The 20,369-nt window shown below is 39.5% G+C and overlaps 1 protein-coding gene across 2 annotated transcripts in view; it reads left to right on the plus strand.

The window, feature by feature from the left end:
- Window positions 1–19,645, plus strand: part of AKAP9 (A-kinase anchoring protein 9) — a 163,536-nt gene extending 143,891 nt beyond the window's left edge. For both annotated transcript variants that reach the window (XM_060248483.1, XM_060248484.1), the window contains 13 exons: window positions 36–180; window positions 856–1,051; window positions 1,801–1,951; window positions 4,114–4,782; window positions 8,437–8,648; window positions 10,324–10,435; window positions 10,756–10,932; window positions 13,063–13,263; window positions 14,944–15,176; window positions 15,687–15,772; window positions 16,898–17,003; window positions 18,781–18,920; window positions 19,091–19,645. In XM_060248483.1, the coding sequence (XP_060104466.1) occupies window positions 36–180; window positions 856–1,051; window positions 1,801–1,951; window positions 4,114–4,782; window positions 8,437–8,648; window positions 10,324–10,435; window positions 10,756–10,932; window positions 13,063–13,263; window positions 14,944–15,176; window positions 15,687–15,772; window positions 16,898–17,003; window positions 18,781–18,920; window positions 19,091–19,134 (2,472 nt within the window). In that variant the 3' untranslated portion in view covers window positions 19,135–19,645. The remainder of the gene's footprint in view (window positions 1–35; window positions 181–855; window positions 1,052–1,800; window positions 1,952–4,113; window positions 4,783–8,436; window positions 8,649–10,323; window positions 10,436–10,755; window positions 10,933–13,062; window positions 13,264–14,943; window positions 15,177–15,686; window positions 15,773–16,897; window positions 17,004–18,780; window positions 18,921–19,090) is intronic.
- The last annotated feature ends 724 nt before the right edge of the window (window positions 19,646–20,369 follow it).

A 20,369-nucleotide genomic window follows, 5' to 3' on the forward strand; every position in this document is an offset into this window, starting at 1 on the left:
TAGGTATTCACATCTGATTTTTTAATTTATAACAGGGTGCATATCAGAGAGCTGCTGTGGATTGCATTCAGAATGCAGACAGGATAAGTTTGTTAATGGAAGTCAAATGGTTGCGCTCCCAACTGAACAATCAGAGAACTGATTCAAAGAGGGAAGCTAAAATTGAGCCAAACTGTCAAGGTAACTTGGAGTGGTTATACCATGCAGACTATGACCACTTTTCTAGGCTCAGCTTATAAAAATGCTTTATCATGAGTAAAGTTGTCAATATATAAAAATTAATAGATTAGTGATAGATTTCATGATGTGCATGCTGGCAGAAAGTACAGAAAATGTTGATTTAGGGGGGAGGTTTAGTATTATTCTTGCCAATTTTTCTCTCTCATTGCAGACCCCTACTTCGTCCCACCAACTCTATTCCTTGGTTTCCATCTCCAAGGGGCACAGCACAGCAGCAGCTGGGTCATGGAGGGAGGGAGCGAGGAAATTCAATTTACATAAATGCTGCTTCATTTGTGCTAAGTACAATCTAACAGTTCTATGCAGAGTTATTCCAGTAATAAATTCCAGTGGGCTTATACTGGAGCAACTTCACATAGGATTGCAGTGTTAACTATTTATAACAACAGTTCAGGTCTATTTGGTCTAGAGGTGATTCCTAAGTAGGCTAGTCCTTGCCATGTAATTAATTCACTCCTTGTGAAGGAAGAGCATCTAGAGTGAAATCTAGGGCTCTGCCTATCTGTGCTGTCATTGCTGGTGATGATGATGGTGTTAGATATGATCTACAAATGCTAGCTGTCTACTCGAGGTTTGCCAAAAAGATCCTTTATTATTTTACGATAAACTTTCTAGAGTTGCTGGGGTGCAACATGGAGATGCAAATGGAGCTCAGTAGCATAAAGGACAAAGCAACTGAGCTTCAGGAGCAGCTGAATGCAGAGAGGATGATGGTTGCTGAATTGAAGAATGGACTTGAACAAGCAAAACTAGAACTGGAAACAACACTTAAAGCCCAACACAAGCACTTAAGAGATTTGGAAGCAATCAGGTGAGGTTTTCAGTGATTATCTTCTACAGATACTTTGGGACTTTGGTTACCTTGTGTTAATATCAAATTGCAGCAGGAGACATGTACTTGGTCCTGAAAATCATCTCTTTTTTTTACAATATGAAACTCATTCTTCTTTTGCTTTTAGTCATAGCATTAGAAAGAACTTCAGTTGTTGCTTGTTAATTTTATCAATGCAATAGGGCAATTTCTTCAGAAGTGAAAACAAAAAGTTGCTGTCACAGCTGAAGTCATATGGCAAGGCTGCTTATTTTTATTAGGGTTGCTGATTTGCCTAGTTGGCAGGGCAATGTTACAGGACGAAGCAGCATGTTAGTTAGGTAAGTGCATGGTCCCAATTCTATCTTTACCATACAGCAGGGGTGGCCAACAGTAGCTCTCCAGATGTTTTTGCCTACAACTCCCATCAGCCCCAGCCATTGGCCAATCTGGCTGGGGCTGATGGGAGTTGTAGGCAAAAAAAAATCTGGAGAGCTACCGTTGGCCACCCCTGCCATACAGGAAGAACAGAGTGAGTTGAACTGGGGGACAGGGAAATTTCATCCTTTGATGCTCCCATACAAATATCCATCTCCACATTACTGTTAGGAGACAAATGTAAGACATGAGAATTATATATTAGTCCTGTAATATGTATTTGTAAATGATTGCTCCTTAGTAGTTCTCTCCCCCCACCACCACCTTCCCAAAAATAATCTAAGGAGGAACCTTGTCTTTGTTTCTCTTAGAAATGAACTGAAAGTAAAAACAGCTGAATTAGACATGCTGAAAGATACACTGGCAAGTGAACAGAAGAGGTCAAGAGAGCTTCAGTGGGCGCTGGAGAAGGAGAAGGCTAAAATGGAACGCAGTGAGGGGCGAGGAAGAGAAGAGCTGGAGGTAAGCGACAGTAGCTCTTAAAATCAGGACTAATTTGGGCAGGAATGCACAGGAACACAGTTGCTGCTAGCTTGGTGTCAGTGGGTGTGGCCTGATATGCAAATGAGTTCTCGCTGGGCTTTTTTTGTAGAAATGATGTGTGAAACAATAGTGATGTCAGAGAGTATGGCCTAATATGCAAATGAGTCCCTGCTGGGCTTTTTCTACAAAAAAGTACTCTTAAAGTACTCTGTTCATACAAACTGTAGTAATGAAGATCCCAACTTTACAGCTTTAGCCTTTCATCCTTCTCTGTATTTCAACTAACACCCAGTGCAGCATACCAAGATTATAACTGCTGCTTTAAAGTGTACCATTTTGTCACAAAAATGTCTGATGTAAATGATCAAATTAAAAAAAATAAGCAACAGGGTATGTATTACTTAATTGCATATGTACAATAAGGTAATATACTTGTCCCCATGATATTCACTTCTGATTGATATAGTTTTTAAAAACTGAAAATTATTTAAAGACTTTCTGGGATGACATTTTATTCTCTAAATCAGGGGTCCCTAATGTGGTGCCTGTGGGCACCATGACACCTGCCATCATCTTTGTGTATCTTGTGTGTGTGCGCCCACCAGCTGTTTTTTGGAAGTGGGCAGGGCCAGGTAGGACTTCTCCTCAGCAAGGCTTCTGATTGACTACTGGAGATAAAAAAAAATAAATCTGTGCTTTGCTACCACAGCTGCCATCACAGCACAAAGATCTGTACTGTGTCACTGAAGCTAAGCTGTGGCAATCATTTTGTGGTTGAATCAAATACCTGTGGCAGCCATTTTGTTGTTGCACCCACCATGGCATGTCAGAATTCCAAATGTGCTCATAGGCTCAGAATGGTTGGGGTCCCCTGATCTAATTCATCAGAATTATAGATTTCATAGACCGAGGAGGAATATGTGAAAGTACTTACATTCATTGGATTGCCACAGAAATAGCCATTTAGCACTTTACCTGAATTAGCCTCAGGGTTGTTGTTTTGGGGATAAAACCGGGGAGGAGAGAACAAGTTTGTAAGCCACTTTTGGTTCCTACTGGGTAGAAAAGCAGGATATAAATACATAAAATAAACCAATTTGCTTATTGCAGTTAAGGAAATAGCTCGTGTTTAAAATAACAACTGATCAATGAACATACCTTTTATCTAGTGCAGGGGTGGCCAACGGTAGCTCTCCAGATGTTTTTTGCCTGCAAATCCCATTATCCCCAGCCATTGGCCATGCTGGCTGGGGCTGATGGGAGTTGTAGGCAAAAAACATCTGGAGAGCTGCCATTGGCCACCACTGATCTAGTGTCATTTTAGGAATTATTGGTAATTGACCTACAAAGGTTTTATGTCATTTTCTGTTTCAGTTGATTATGGTATAGATTATTATTCTTGGCATGGAAGCAATCCACCTTATTGAAAGTATCTTGTTGACACTTGATTTGCATATAGACAGACAGACCCACACAGCGCTAGTTTTGAGATATAGAGTAAATAATGTACCCAAGCCTGTGCAGCATATTGCGTTACCCATACTTTGCTGTTTTCATAAGCATCACTATTTTTATTATCTGCCAGACCAAGTGTTTGCTTTCTAAATATATGACAATTGGTATTTCTACAGGTTATCAGATTTATATTATATTAAATTTATATTTCATGTAATATGATTTTAAAGTAGGCTTCTGAAATAAATGGGTGCACTGTTTGCTATTTTGCTCTTGCAGTTACAAGTGTACCCTAAATGTGTCATTTTCATGTTGAAATTGGGGGTAGAATAAGCTATTAATTTGGAACATTGGATACCTTGTTTTAATATCAAATTGCAGCAAGAGACATTTACCTGATCCTGAAAATCATCAATTTTAATATAAAACCCATTTTTCATTCTTCTCTTGCTTTTATTAATTAAATTTCTGTGTTAATTAAACCCTGAATTGTTCACACCGGTTTGGTTTTTCCTTTCAGTTTATACCAGGGCTTTTTTTTTGACCCTTGGAAGTGAGCAAAACCATGTGCCTACTGTTTTACCATGTTCAAGTATCAGATTATAAATTGATTCCAAATGATAGTTCCAATCATATTTTCATCTATTTCTCCCTCTCTCCCTCTGGTCTTTTCTTGGTCATGGAAGGATTTGAAATATTCGCTTGAGAATGAAAAACAAAAAGTGATAGAACTGAATAAATTTTTGGAGTTTGAGAAGCAGCTGTCAAATGATTTGGAAAAGAAAGTCCAGGCCCAGGAAACTCTTAATGCAGCCCAGCTGTCACAAGAGCGCAGCTGTAACTCTGAGCTTCAGGTACTCCTGGAATCTGAGAGGTTCAGAGTTCTTGAACTGAGCAGTGCTCTAGAAAGGGAAAAAGAGTTCTGTGCCCAGCTTCAAGCAGCTGAACAGAAGAGGCATGATGGGGCTCTAAAACCAGCTGAAGAATTACTTGGGGATCTGCAAAAACAACTGGATGAAAAACATGGCCGCATAGTGGAGCTGGTTAGTGAAACGGAGAGGTATAAATTGGAATCTGTGCAGCTGAAGCAACAGATGGAAAAAGAGAGGCAGTTTCAGAGGAAGACTCTGCAAGCTGAGCAAGAGGCTAATCTCTTGGCACAGAAAAAAGTTCATGAACTGGAGTCCAAAGTGGAAGATCTTCAGTGGCAGCTTGAAGAAAAGAGACAGCAGGTTCATCAGCTGCAGTGTGAGGAAAAGAAATTGCAAGGAATCATCCAAGAACTTCAACAAGAGGAGCAGAGGAAAGAGGCAGGAGCCAAAGTGGAAATAGCAACACATCAGAATCTAAATGAGGTAGGGTGGCTCTCAGAAGGACATGTCACATGGAATTCGGTTTCATCATGTCTCTTGTTTATGTATGGCTATTTCTGTAATGTTTCATTGACTCATACTCTAAAGAGCTTCAGACAATGTTTATAGCCTTTATCATATACAAGCTAGGAAGATCAGGGAGCTGTATAGCTAAGCAAGGCACCTGAGGCCCAGAACTTTCAGAACAATTTCTTTCCTTACTGCTGTTCTTTAGTTCTCCCATCCTACTGCTACCAGAGCTGCTATTGGCATCAGCAGAATGGGCAAGAGCCATATGTCCACTCTAGTTTGGTTTTTCCTTTCGGTTTATACCAGGGCTTTTTTTGAACAGGAACACAGTTCTGGCTGGCTTAGTATCAGGGAGTATGGCCTAATATGCAAATGAGTTCCTGCTGGGCTTTTACTACAAGAAAAACCCTGGTTTATACAAAGGAATGTGGTTGAAGTCTTGATACTAGTGGAAGGCAGATTGCCAAGGGCCATAACACATTTGTTCAGACATTTAAATGCATTTTATCACAACTGTTAGCAATTTCTCTCCACTCTTTATTTCTGGCTTGTTCTGGCTTGTTCACATGAGGCTGTGGAGCCAGCCTCTTCTAGTCAGGGCTGCAAAGAGCCACCATGAGGCCCCAGACAAAGATTCCATCTGTCCCTCCTCGATATGACCCTGATCCAAATATTGGAACAAAAATATTGGAATTTCACTGGCTCTTAACCATGCATCTATAATAATAAAAGGATCCACATGTCCACCTGTCTGTCTACTTGTGGCAGGAATAGCTTATCAGAAAATAAAACTAGGAATCTTAAAATTGGCTACGAACTTTGGGATAATTGTGGGAGTTCCAGGACCAAAATTGAAAGGAACTGTAATATCTTAGCCCAGGTTATCTCCGGCCAGCCCCCTCCCCCTTGCTATTTTCAATGGAACATAAGCTTGTGTAGTGGTTAAAGTATTAGACTAGGATCTGGGAAACCCAAGTTCAAATCCTTACTCTGCTGTGGAAACTTGGTGGATGACCTTGGGCCCCTCACAAACTCTCAGCCTAACCTACTTCATGGGGTAGTTGTGAGGGTAAAACAAAGGAGATGAGAACGATGTAAGCCACTTTGGGTCCCCCTGGGTAAGAAAGGTGGAATATAAATAAAGTAAATAAATATTCTAACTTCTGTTCCTCATTTGCTCCCATTAAGGCATATTACCCATTCTATTATTGTGCATGTAAAGAGTGCAGAAGGGGAAGCATATCTTTACTACTTCAGTAGATTATGGGAAACTAATAACTTCTCCCTGATCCGTTCGTAATATTAATGAAGGTTTACTGCAAAACTACTATTAAATACATTCTAAGTTGCCAATTAGTATAGATGAAGAATTGATACCGGCAAGTAGAGGGTGGGTGAGAAAAATTGGAAGTGGGGATAAACAAATGGCAGATCATGAAAGGAAGAGAGCAAAACGAAGGAGGAGAAAAGTGTGTGGAAAAGAGTTACAGTAATATAGGGAAAGACAACAAAAGGTTTTGGTGGAGGGAAGTTGCTGCCACATTCTAACAGGACTCCCCCTTGGAAGATCTGGCTGTGCAGGAACCAGGTGAAACTAAAGAAAGAAGGACACCGCGGCAAAAGAAGCAGAGCCCGCTTTCCAATGCTCACCGTGTTTATTTTCAGCATTACAACTGTGCTCCCAGCCTTGTTGCACTCCTATTTAAATCCCCTGTCGATACACCTGGTGCTCATCTCCCTTAAAGGGGCTGGTGCTCTCTCTTATACCATCAAGAAACCACAGACAATGACTTTGTGAGAAGTCTGCATCCTGGCAATGACTAGTTTGTCCTGAATGGTCTTGCCTTGATCCAATGGTGGCTTGGCTGATGGGTGTAGCAGAATCTGATCACCAAATGGTTGCTCTCAGCCATGTATTGAAATTTTCAGAAAGGCGCTTCCTTCCCTGCACCCCTAGTGGCTGTAATCAGAACTGCATTAGGGTTTTTTAAAAATACATTAGGTGAATACAGCATGACTTCAGGGGGCCTCCAGCTGACTTGTGGCTCCCAAATTTTGTCCCCTCATTCTCCCTCTCTTGGTGCCCTGACCTTAGGTTTCCAATTCCAAGTGAATAGACCGTACCTAGTGGCAGAAGCCAGAGAGGCAGTTCAGAAATATTTATTGTATGTAGGGATAGGCCCCAAAGTCCTGTATTATTATTGTTGTTGTTGTTATCTTCTATCCCGCCCTCTCCGCAAGCCGACTCAGGGTGGCTGACGATCAATTCAAAAACATTCACAGTTACCGTTTAAAATGATAAAATAACAATTTAAAATTTGTAGGTGCTGTTCAGCTTGGTACCTCTCCCCATGTATAGCATAAGCACCTTACAGGTACTTACTCATATTATATTACTTAATATTATCCAGCTGTACAGTTGTCAAGGATTGAATGACCCAAATATTTGCAAACTCAAATGCATGTTTACCAGGGGTGTCAAATGACCAGTTCACCCAGGGCTTTAATTAAACCCACAGGGCTCTTTTCTCCCCACCCCTATCCCCCTCCTGTCCTCACGCTTTGAAGCTCCGAGGCTGATAAAGTTCCCTGCTCTTTCTGCCTTGTCTTTGCTGGCTGCAGCAGGAAGCAAAGCTGCAAGGAAAATGTGGAATTTGCCAAGATAGGGCTCAGAGACCTTAATGGAAAATACATTCCATGTTTTCCTTGCAACTTTCTGCTGCAATGTGTTTCAATAGATCAGTTTCACTTTCAGTGTTCCTATAGCCAGCTGAAGCTTATGCTTTCTGGAGTTGTGTCCTTGCAAATAAAGGGTTGATGCTTTGAACCCGTTTGTCTCTGCTGAACGGACCTGACCTGGTGAGTACTCTAAACTGGGAACCCAGAGCCAAAGGAGGATATTACACTGGAGAGCCATTGCCAATTTGAGTAGACCCCCTGGCAGGAGTGGGGAGAGGAGGAAAGAAGCTTGCAATGTCATTTCATTGTTTTCCCAGGCTCAGAGCATTTTATATGTTTAGTTTCTGCTGCGATCCTTGTGCTTTTTCTTGATGTTTTATTTTTAAAAATTGCATTGCCAAATCCCACTATTCCCCCACCTTTCCATTTAAAACAAAATATTGCAAGAGTTTTAAGCATTTTAAGTTAAAAAATAATTTCATTAATTGTGTTTGTGTGTGCCCTTTAAAAAGTTTTATGTCTCTATTACCTCACATTACATTTTATTACACACATGGCCTGGCCCACAAAGTCCCATTTGTGTCAGATCCATCCCTCCTAACCAATGAGTTCCACACTCCTGAATATATCTCTCCGATATGAATCATGAGAGTTTAATGGTCTTGGCTGCAGAGAATGAGAGGAGCTACATTTAAAGATTGCCCCTCCCCAGACACCTGGAGAATATATTTCTAGTTGGCTTTGTGACATAAAATAAGAAAAGCACCAAACAAATTACTTATTTTGAAACATACAGCTGTACAGTTCCATGAGATCACTGGTTAACTCATGTATGGTGTTCTTCAGTGTCACTATCTAAAATTTGTCAATTTTTGCTTTATTTTAATTAAGAACTAAGTTGCCACAAGTAATTAATTCTAGGCCTTTGCTGCATATTTACTGATACAGGCAACTTGGGATACATCTGATGAGAGAACAAGAAAGTGGGTCTTCCAGCAAAAAATGGGAGCAGCTGAAACAAAAGAATTGTCCTATTCTGCTCTGATTGGCATGGGTGGAGGAGATGTTATTAAGGAGTCCCAGGATCTGCAGGCTGCCAGACAGAAGCTAAGAAATGTGTCTTCAAAGTTGAAACTTCTGGCTAACAAAGCTGCCAACAGGTTAGATTAACTTTTGCTACTAGTAATAAATAATGCGTAGATCATTGACTTTTCCCAGAAATTTCAGAAACCATGGTCCTGACTCATACTCTTCATTTACAAATAGATTTCCAATCAGTTGGGTTAGTGTTATGCCAAACTGCAAGTTAGAATTTGAAGTTTTATCAGTCACGCTGCCTTTGGGACAAAAGCCCTAATTCTTGCTTCAGTCAATAGCATTAGTTTTAGGCATAGTGTAAACTGCAAGTATGCAGGTAGGATGTGTTTGTATTTTCCTACAGACTCTAGGAATTATAGGTGCTTTTGTACAGATGCCAAGAGATGCATCCCTTTAAAACTCAGTGACCAAATCTTGAGTCCCAGGTGGAAAGCTTTAGTTGGGAAGTCTTTTGCCTAGGGGAAAACTTCAGTGCCTCTTTCATCTTGACTGCAATGTGGGGAAAGTGATAGGGATAAATGGGCCTTTGATTCCAGCAGGAGAGGAGAATCAAAGTTTTGCGAAGCTCTTCTGAGAAAAGGTGATTTTAATGGAGTGATTTCAAGGATGTGAGAAAAGTAAAATCATACCGGTGTTTGGTGAGACAGTTCTAAGCATAAAGAAGATAAGGGACAAATGCAGAGGAATCTGAGGAAGCAGGATACTTTTGTATGCCTGAAGATTGTGGAACTGGGAAATTAGGTAATAAGCAAGGATATTGTGGGATACGGGGGGATGGGCACAAGGCCATGGAAAGTAAAAGTAAGAACTGAATGGACATCACATATCAGGACAACAAGAAGTGAGTTATTTCGGTAGCAGAATGATAGATAGAGATGAGAGGGCCAAGGTATCACCAAGGAGGGTAATGCTGAGTAGTCAAAGTGAAAATTGCACCAATCAAACATTATAAAGTATCATTAATCTACAATGTAAGCAGAATTTATGTATTTTTATGTTCTAATAGCCACCCGTGGTCTCCATCTATGTTGAATAAAATAGTTTGTTTATTTTTGAACTTGTGTGCCATTTTCAGAAGTATTTTTTTTATTTTATCAGATTTATATCCCGCCCTCCCCTAACGGGCTCAGCGCGGCTGACAACAGTTAAAAACCACATAGAATACTAAAAACAATATACAATAAAATCAATTCTTCACATTTTAACCATAAAATCCAAGATGCACGTTGGTGTTTCTCAATATCTATATTTGTCCAGTGGGACTGTCAGTGCTGTGGGACATTTGCTACCTCCCCTTAACTATTGAAGGCAAGTTTAAATAGTTCGGTCTTAGTATAAATTGAGCAGGTGATTTTGTCTCTTCCCTCAAGTCCCTGGGCTGTGCAGCAAAATATAATAACATGACAGGGTTGGACAGCCATAAACCTTCAAATAAGAAGAAAATAGATAAAGGGGCTGCTCAGCCAGAAAGGAAGAAAGAAAAATAGAGGGAAAATCCTGCATGTGAGGGAGGGGGCAAGATTGCCATACCAGCAAATCAAACAACAACACTGTTTGAGCGCTAAATCCTATGAGGATGAAGAATCAAGACAGATCTTGACTAGGTGTAATTTAAATTAATTAATTAAAAAGTAATGATTAGATAAATGACTAGAGAACAGTCTTCTGTTTTGATACATTTCTGTCAGAACACATGCTGTTACACTTTATACATGACAGGCATTTTTATTTATTCAGGCTGCCATTTGAAAAAACAGATGATGAAGACTTTGTTGAAATACAAAATGATATTGAAGAAGTTCTGTTGCATTTGCAAATGTTATCTGGCTTTTCCAACCTGGAGGCAGAGGTGAGATTAATGATGAGGGAAACAAAGCTTATTCAAGACATTTCTGATGTAGAAATTAATATAAAGTTAACTGTGGAGTTTTAACTATATTTACTGCATGCGAGCCAGAGCTATGAATGCAATATGAGCTTACAAGCTTTTAAAACCTATACCAAATATAATAACGTTATTAAAGTTATCAGGGGAAAAAAACAAACAACCATTTGTAGGTAGTTCAGATTTTTTTTTAGAGTTAAGCTGTTTGTCTCTAAATGCAGCAGTTTTCTATAGCAGCTGGAGTTGTTCTGAGCCACTTTCTTCCTACTTGTTTTCCTTTCTAGCTGAATTCAGAGCTACCACCCTTTAGTTCATTGACTGAACGGTTACTGAAACAAAATGCTGAACTGACTGGATTTGTCAGTAGACTGAGTGAGGAAAAGAACAATTTGAGAAATGTCATCATGAAACTGGAAGAAGAACTTAGACGATACCAGCACAGAAGACCCTCTGGAGATTCTGTATGTTTGTTCTTTATATGAATGCAAATTGTTTTTAGTGCTTGTTTGTATAAACAGAGTTTTATATATATTAAGCCCCATGGTGTTGGGGTTCTTGAAGCTTAGTAGCCTTTAGAAAGATAACCATAGTACTTGGTTATCATAAGCTGATTGACCAAACTATCTAAAATGTTTTAGAGGCCTGTATCTTGTGTATGTACATGTTGAGATCAGTTGTATCATTTTCTTGCACTGGTAGATGAAGATGGATGTTAGTCTGTAGCAGTAGAAAAGAGTCCAGTAGCACCTTAAAGACTAATAAAAATTGTGTTAGGGTATGACCTTTGAGGAGTCACTACTTATACCCTACCGCAAATTTTGTTAGTCTTTAAGGTGCTCCCAGACTCTTAAAATGTTCTTTCACTGTCAGTTTACTTTTGGTGGAGCTATGATAGTTTAAGTGGCCTACAGATTTTTACTTCACAGTTAACCTTCAACTTTTGTCCTGAGCTGATGTGCATTCTGATCCATCAGTTCCTCTCTTCCACACATACTAATGATTTCTGTCAAGCACAGGGGTGTTTTATCTCACAGTTTAGCAGGACAGCTCAGATGGCTAGGTTATATGTACACCATGAAAATTATCACTTGACATGTATTTACCCTTTGCCATACAAGTATTCTAACACACAAGAAAATGAACAGCTTAGGCTGTTGTCAGATTTGTGCATTTGGAAGAGTGCTAAAATTTTAAAAGGCTCCAGTACCTGGACTTCAGTTATACAGATTTCCTGCTTGTTGTTTTGTTGCCCTCCCTCAAGTTATGTAGAACCAGGGCTTTTTGGTTTTTTTAGCAGGAACACACAGGAGTTCAGTTCTGGCTGGCTTGGCATTGAGGGTGTGGCGTAATATGCAAATGAGTTCCCACTGGGCTTTTTCTACAAAAAAGCTGTGTGAAACAATGGTGCTGTCACCATAGCTGCAAATGAATTTCTGCTGGGCTTTTTCTAAAAAAAAAAAAGCCCTGTGTAGAACCTATGTGTATATGAGGCGAATTTTAGTTTTGTTTTTTACTTCAGAATATTTATATGCCACTTTTTCATCTGGAAGCTCAGGGTAGCAAAGAACAACACCTTACATTAAAACACCTTACAATAAAAACTATTAGGTTACAAAATACCAAAAAAAGCACACAGTAATCAAATAAAACTTTATGCAAATACTCACTGAAACAGAGAAGCCTTACTTACCCTTCTCAAGGTGAACAACGGTTGGATCAGGAAACTCATCCCACAGTATCAGAGTAGCTGTACAAAAAGCATATGGAATGGTGGCCAAATATCATCTTTAAGGAAGGTACTAGTAATAGATTTTAGCCCAAAGAGTAATGTATGCTTGGACTCATACAGGGATTCTACCCACCTGTCTTCCATTCCGTCTTTGGGAATAACATATACATGGATGACTTTCAGCTGGTGAGGCTCAATAAAGTAGATGTTGTTCATAAATGTGTGGCCCATGTGTGTAGAGTCAACCCTTGTCCTTTGTGGCTGTTGATATCGAGCCAGGCTTGGTTGGTCAGATGGACCCAGGAGATAATAAATGCCTTTTATTACCTCCTGGGTGTAAATCTTGGAAGCAGTGGTCCTATGCCCCCTTCTAAAGAAGGTATCCTTAATCCCCACTAACCTGAACTACTGCTGTCCAGTGGCTAGCATTATTTCTTTAGGCTGCTTGAGTGAGTGGTAGTACTCTTCATACTGGTCCATGTTTTGTGATGGCCTGGGTTTTTAATGCTGTATTTTAATTAATATATTTTTTAAAAGTTTATATTTTGTAAGCTGCCTTGGGGCAGTTTCCTGGAGAGGCAGCATAGAAAATTTATAAATACATTTATAAATAAAAGGTCTAGCTTGCATGATGTTTAAGCTCCCAGGTTAAAGGGACAAAAAATTCATACATGGTAGATGGTATTTATGTCTCTCATGTCTCATCCAACACAAGGAAGCAGTCCTTTCATTGATGTGAGCAGAACTCCACTTATTCTGAAAGGATTCTCTTCCATACTCGTACAAGCTCAAGCAAGCAAGGTGATACATTCCAAAACTTATGTGCTTATTCCTTGCATTTGTTTTTTTAAATTATCACAAGCCTTTTAGATCATCACTGTGCAATGGAGGAAATACCAGTACGCTTGTTTCTTCGGAAGGAGAGATCTGGAAAAGAGAGAAATTGACTATGCAGCAATCCTTGAAAGAGGCAGAAGCAGAGCTGGTCAAACTGAGAGCAGAGTTAAGGAATGAAGCTTTTCTGAGAGAACTGGGATCTGATTCAGAAAATGCTGCACTAAAGGTTGGAAACTTTTCATTTACTTTTTGGGGGGCCTTTTATTTCAATATCAAAGATTGGCCATGGGTTTTTCCCTCCCTATTAATCTGAAACATTCACACCCAAAGTAAGATAGGCCCTTTCTGTTGAAGGCTTTCACAGCCAGAGTTCATTAGTTGTTGTAGATTTTCTGGGCTGTGTGGCCATGTCATTGCAAGACCTGACGTGGCATTGTGAGATTTGACATTTCGCCAGCAACTGTGACTGGCATCTTTAGAGGTATAACCCAGAAAACTGGAGTTCTTTCTGGGTCAGAGTAAGAAGACGGTAGGCAGGTAATTTATATCTACTCAGGAAAGTTAGGTAGGGCTGAGTCATTTTCTTGTGGGAGTCATTTTGTGTTTTTCAGGACTGGAAGCTATGTCCTATTAATTTTTAAACTCTCTTCCTTCCTGTTGAAAATGTGTTTATGTTTATGAATTTCAGTGGCTTCCCTATGCAATCTAACATGGTAATTGAATGTGTTGTCCAACATTACAGTGGCTTGGAATAAGATATTGTGTCCTGTTTGTGTTAGGCTATGTTGTGAAGAAAAACAGTCTCCCACAAAAAAAGTTGTTTTTGCCATATATCAAAGGAATTACTGATGGGAAAATTTATGAAGAAACACAACCTACAAACAATATTCAGGCCCACTAGAAAAATACAACAGATGCTACGACTAGCGAAAGACAGAAGAGATCCCCTCACTTCTGCAGGAGTATACCACATACCCTGCAGTTATGGTCAGGTTTACATCGGGACCACGCAGCGTAGCATCAAGAATAAAAGAACATAAAGGACACTGCAGACGTGGCCAACCTGAAAAATCAGCAGTGGCTGAATATAGCCTAACTCAAACAGGACACCGTATCTTATTCCAAGCCACTGTAATGTTGGACAGCACATCCAATTACCATGTTAGATTGCACAGGGAAACCATTGAAATCCATAAACATAAACACAATTTCAACAGGAAGGAAGAAAGTTTAAAAATGAATAGGACACGGCTTCCAGTCCTGAAAAACACAAAATGCTCTACATCTTACATCAGCACTATAGATAAGATTGGAATTTCAATTGCCAATCCATATACAAAAGAACCCCCAAAGGAAATCTCCTCCATTAACAGGTCGCAGACTGGGAGGCTCCCTCAAGATAATGACTCAGCCCTACCCAACTCTCCTGAGTAGATATAAATTACCTGCCTACCATCTTCTTCTTACTTTGACCCAGAGAGAACTCCAGTTTTCTGGGTTATACCTCTGAGGATGCCAGTCACAGTTACTGGCGAAATGTTAGGTCTCACAATGTCAAGACCACGGCTGTACAGCCCAGAAAATCTACAACAACTAGTAAGTACCTTTATTACTTACACTTAGTTTAGCCAAATGCACATTATTTGCCATTGTAGTTTTTCTGCAGAATAAATAAAAGAAATTCTGTATGTGGTCAGAATTCCATGGAGCAAAGATCATGGAAGTAGGATCTCCTCCCCACACCAGCCAAAAAAAGGAGTTGGTGCACCTGAAGCTGTAATTGCTAAGAGCAGCAGCTGCAAAGAGGCTGGACTCTGATAAGTGAGGGAAAATGAACTGCATATGAATGCCAGGCTCAACATATCAGTTGTTTCTTACTTCATTATTAATTTCCTTTCCATTCTAGAGAATTTATGGCAGGTACTTGAGAGCAGAGAGCTTTCGGAAGGCTCTCATGTATCAGAAGAAATATCTGCTGCTTTTACTGGGTGGCTTTCAAGAGTGTGAAGAAGCTACCTTATCTCTCATTGCAAGAATGGGTGGGCAGCCTTCCTACACAGACCTGGAGCTTATTACACGCCGTCCAAAGGGCTTCACACGTTTCCGGTCAGCAGTTAGAGTACTAATTGCAATTTCAAGGTATGGCTTGTATAATAGAAACCATGATCCGTAACAGGGACAAAAACCATAGTTAGAACCATGATCCTATGTTGTAAAATGATTTTAAAAGTATCTGCTATATTTTACATCTGAACCATTGTGCATTAGCTAAATATTCATAATTAGAGAAAGCACAAATAGATTGTATATTTTAGTATTAGCAAGAGAAAGGCCTATGATCAAGGCCTATTAGCAAGGGAAAGGCCCATATACTTTGCAAAATAGTGAGCCAAATCACCGTGATTTCCCCCTTTCTGAATGTCAGGTTTTTAATATTGTTTAATTTCTTTATGACTTAATTGTTATATACCGTTCCTGTTGCTTCATAGAAACAGCCCCATCATTTGAAAAATCATATCAGTATAAATCGGATTTCCTTGATTTGTAGGGACACCATATCAGCTGTTGCATAGCATATCTATGACTCATAATGTGCATGTTAGAAGCAGAAGCACATTACCATTTTTTCTGTTTTGTTTTAAAATGCAGAATGAAGTTCCTTGTTCATCGGTGGCATCGAATCACAGGTTATAGCTCAGTAGGCACCAGCAGAGATAGTTTTAGCCAGAACACGGGTACGTAAAAGGTTAATGGATATATCTTCTGAGATTATGCATTGCAGTCCTTTTCCTTCTTGGAGCTGGAAAAACTTGCTCCTATGAACTGATAGTCCTGGAGTGGCCAAACTGTGGCTCGGGAGTCACATGTGGCTCTTTCAACATATTATGTGGATCTCAAAGCCCCCACCTCTACCCTGTCAGCCTGCTTGGAGAAGGCATTCGTCTCTCTGAATCACTTCTCCAAGCCAAGCCACCTGGAGGTTTGGAGAATGCATTTAAAGTTGCTTTCTTTCCACCTCTCCCTCTCTATTTTCCTTTCTTCCTTGCAGCTCTCAATCATCTGACATCCATGACTTGTGGCTCTGAAACATCTGATGTTTATTCTGTGTGGCTCTTATGTTAAGCAAGTTTGGACACCCATGATAGTCCTTTCTCTATATGGAATCTCCTTTATAGTACACTGTATTATGTAGAGAACTGATTGAATGTGATACATGAAGCTTGTGTGGTGTTGAATAGGAACTGTGAGATCCCACACTGCTATGTAATCTCTCTGGGTGACCTTGACCCAATCACACACTCTCAGCCTAACCTATGTCACAGTGTTGTTGTAAGCATAAAATGGAGGAGAATAATGTAAGCTGCTTTTGGTCCCATTGGGGAGGAAGATGTAGTTATAAATGAAGTAAAATTTAAAATAAAAAGTGATGTTTAGAACAAAAGTTATTTAGGATGTAGAAATGTAGTAGCTTTCTCTAAAGCATTGGTCTCCAGCTGGAGAGTTTCGCCATAGGATCGTGTCATGATCTTACTTACAGTGGCCATGTCTGTAGCTCCAGCACTGGGGAGACCAGGACAAACACCTGGGGGACCCCAGCTCAGATTCCCACTCTGCCATGGAAGCTTGCTGTGTGACTTTGGGCAAGTTGCTTCCTTCCAGCCTAACTTACCTCACAGAGCTGTTGTGACAATAAAATGGAAAATAAGAGAATGATGTAAAATGCTTTGGGTCCCCAGTGGGGAGAAAATGCATTAAGGAATTATATCTATAAACTATAAGAAATGTGTTCCTTGAAAGTAATTAATAAAACTGAGCTTCTTTGCTTATCTATAGCTCTTACTTATTATTTTCTTATGTAGGCAATGAACTATCTGGTGGTCTGGAGCTCTTTGGGGAACAGAGACATTCTTATCGATCCAGATCAGAGCTGGAATCTCTCAGATCTCCTCTAAGTTACCAACATAGGTAAATTACAATTTCTGTTCTTTTCCTGCATTTAGAAAAAATTCTAAAGCAAATGAGCTTGTAAAACAAATCAGAATGTAGCTTGCTGTTCACCATTCAATGTCAAGAGTTCCTCTTGCCGTTTTGCTTCTCGCTTTGCAAGCTATCTCTGTGTAACAAATTAAGCATTTTTTTCATCCTGATCTCTGGGATGGCCAAGGCCATCTCAGCCTGATATATGTGCACCTGCAGGGGGCCTGGGAAAGAACACTGGAGGAGGGACTGCCTGCTTTGTGCCTTGGGTTCGAATGCATAACGGTTTAAGCTTAAGCTATAAGTAGAGGGCATTTGCCCACCAGTGTTAATTTCCACAAGAACCATCTTGCCCTAAAGACCTGCCAGTAAATCATTAAAGACTATTCTTTGAATTGCCTGGTGTTGATTGCTGAACTGTTGGGGACTTAACATTCAGACCCTTTCAGCATGTTCAGAGGCAACATAACCACACACACCCCCAAAGTACCAAAAGGAGAGGCATTACCTTATAATATGGTATGCAAGATCCCAGAGACATCTGCTTAGCTACCATGTGAAACCAAGGCTGGTCTTTGTATCTGGTAGCAAGGCACTTCTTCCACAATTTTTAACTAAATACACATATCTGGAACTCTATTGTTTTATGATAATATCTGCAAACTGTTACTTGTTTTTCTTTTTTATCAGTAATACATTTATTTATTTATTTAAAACATTTGTAGGCCATCTTTCCACTCAATTCAGGGTCCTAAGGCAGTGAACATTAAACATTTGATACATGAAAGAGCGTTTAAAATACAAATATATATAAAATATTAAAAACAAATAAAATGTAAGATAAACTCATACAAATGTTAAACACATAAAAACACATTAACAGGAAGCAGAGGTAATAAGTTAGTACGGGAATGCAAAACAAAACAAATCTTCACCCACTGGTGAAAACAAGGAGGGAGGGAGGGAGTTCCAGTTTTGGCACCATGTCCCGGAAGGCCTTTTCTTGGGTAGTCTCAAGTGATGGGGGCATCTGAAACATCCTCATTGGTTCTTAGGAGTAAGATTTTTCCTTCCAGAATTAAAAAAAAAATGTTAAGCATACTCCCTAGATATACTTGCCACAACTAAGAAACCCACTGATCTCCTGGAAGGTAAGCTACTGCCTTAAGGGGGATGCAGTTGGGGGAGGGGGGACCCAGGGAGTATCAAAGAGTACTCAGAATGTTTAAGGGATTGAAACGTCTTCAAGTGAAAGCTAGCAGATTCATGGCTAAAGGAGAGAAGTTTATAACATCGGTATAGAATGAAACCATTCAATGCCTCTTAATTAGATCTAATTCATGTTCACCCAAACAAACCGATTGGCAGTAGTATCATAGGACTGATGTCCACTAGCTTGGGGGGGATTGTCATTGGTGGTGGTTGTGGTGTTTTGTTGTTAAGAACTGGACAGTTTCATAGAATAGGCCCATCAACAGCAACTAAATAATAACAGCTAAATTGAGGTTTATTTTGAATACTAGATGTAGGGGATGAGCAGTGCAGCAGCTCTTTCCTTCATACCTTGCCTATGGCCCCCTACTAACATCTTGTTAGCCACTGTAGTAAACAAGATTCCAACTTAGATGAACCTTTCATCTCATTCCGTTAAGGTGCTTTGCAGATCTGGGTATTTGATTGGCCAATTTTTATACTATGAAGTGCATTGAAGACCCTTTAAAACCTTTTCATCAATATTTTTCATTGCTTCTCTCTTCATCCCAAGGTACCACGGCGTCCATACTGATTTAAGCCCAGTTTCCCTTGCATGTTCTCAACTACAGAATTATGATCCTGACAGAGCATTAACTGATTATATCAGTCGTCTGGAGGCTTTACAGAAGCGCCTTGGAACTGTACAGCCGGGTAAATATTGCTGCATTTAATATAGCAGTTCTGTAGTTTTAGTTTACTTTCTTATGACTGTCTTGTTAGTATTTGAACATTTACATGACAATTGAGTTCATTGTAGAAGGCATTTAATTATTGGTGCTTATTTTATGATCAGATTTTGTATTTATTTTCTGGCTTTATAGCACCAGCTTCATACGCACAACTGCACTCTGGTATCAGAAGATAATCTTTGCAACGTCTTCACCGCTGGTAGTGACATCAGAGAGAAATGCCTTCTGCGAATCTGTGCTCCTGCTGTGCTTTTGTATAATGTGTATATTGTGGGACCAACATGAACACAGCTCAATGATTGTACGCAGTTCACCTTGCTGGCACCTCCACATTGACTGGAACTTCTGTATATAGGTACTTTTGTGGTCATTCAAGCCTGATCATTAAATTACATGTATATTTGTGGGAATGCTAATTTAAACAATTAAATTATTAAGAAGTGTGTATTTATCACATGGATGAGAGGATGAAACTTATGTATTGGGATTGCTGAATGCATAGTTGCAAGTGCACAACTTTTTCTGATAAGGCTACTTGAAGGACTTTTCATGATTTTATCCTATTTGCTACTGGCACTGCAGAGAGAAATATCACTTGTAGAAACCTATTTTTGTAAAGGTAGAAGTTTTGAATTTTATGGGTATTTTGTCAAAAGTACTGAAATAAAGATGATTTCATCCTTTTAATACTCTAGTGTTTGGAAGTGTGGGGAGAAAGCGTGATGATCTGAATCATGCCATTAAAATATTTTCACTTGACACTGACAGACAAGTCACACTTAGGCCATCAGGCAAGTTTCCACTTCCTTTCTGCCCGTTATCATTGGGATGAGTGTGATTTTTTTATAACATATTGAATGTGTAATGAATGTTTCTTTGAAATCCAGGCTGATAGCTTTTGCAGTACTTTCTATTTTAATTATTTATGTCATCACAGTATACTACACTACTAGCCCCACTGGAAGCAGTTTTGCTTATACAGCTCTGTGTATAAAATGTTAATTTGTATTGAGTTTTTCATTTTAAAAAATGGGATTGCTTCTGGATAGAATGATATTAATACAGCCTTAGTGGAATGAACACAAATGCAAGTTAGTTGCTCTCCATTTCTGAAATATAGGCATGGTTGATATATGCCTCAGTTGATGGCAAAATGAATTTACCACGGAAAATGTCATTTTAAAAGGCTGCCTTAAGAGGTAATTTGGTTTGGGGTGGAAGATCCCTATGCAAGACAATTGTTGCATCAGTTGGGAATAGTGATCGCAATACTATGAAGTTCAGCACATGTGTGAGTGGAAGCCTTCCCGTATATCATTTCAGGAAACTTTCCCCAAAAGGTATGAAGTCAAAAGAAAACTGAAAGGGAGACAGAAGTTCCTTCTGTAGATTTATAAATTAAACATACTAT

Source organism: Heteronotia binoei, chromosome 10 (genome assembly GCF_032191835.1).
Source record: "Heteronotia binoei isolate CCM8104 ecotype False Entrance Well chromosome 10, APGP_CSIRO_Hbin_v1, whole genome shotgun sequence".
In the NCBI taxonomy this organism is placed as follows: domain Eukaryota; kingdom Metazoa; phylum Chordata; class Lepidosauria; order Squamata; family Gekkonidae; genus Heteronotia; species Heteronotia binoei.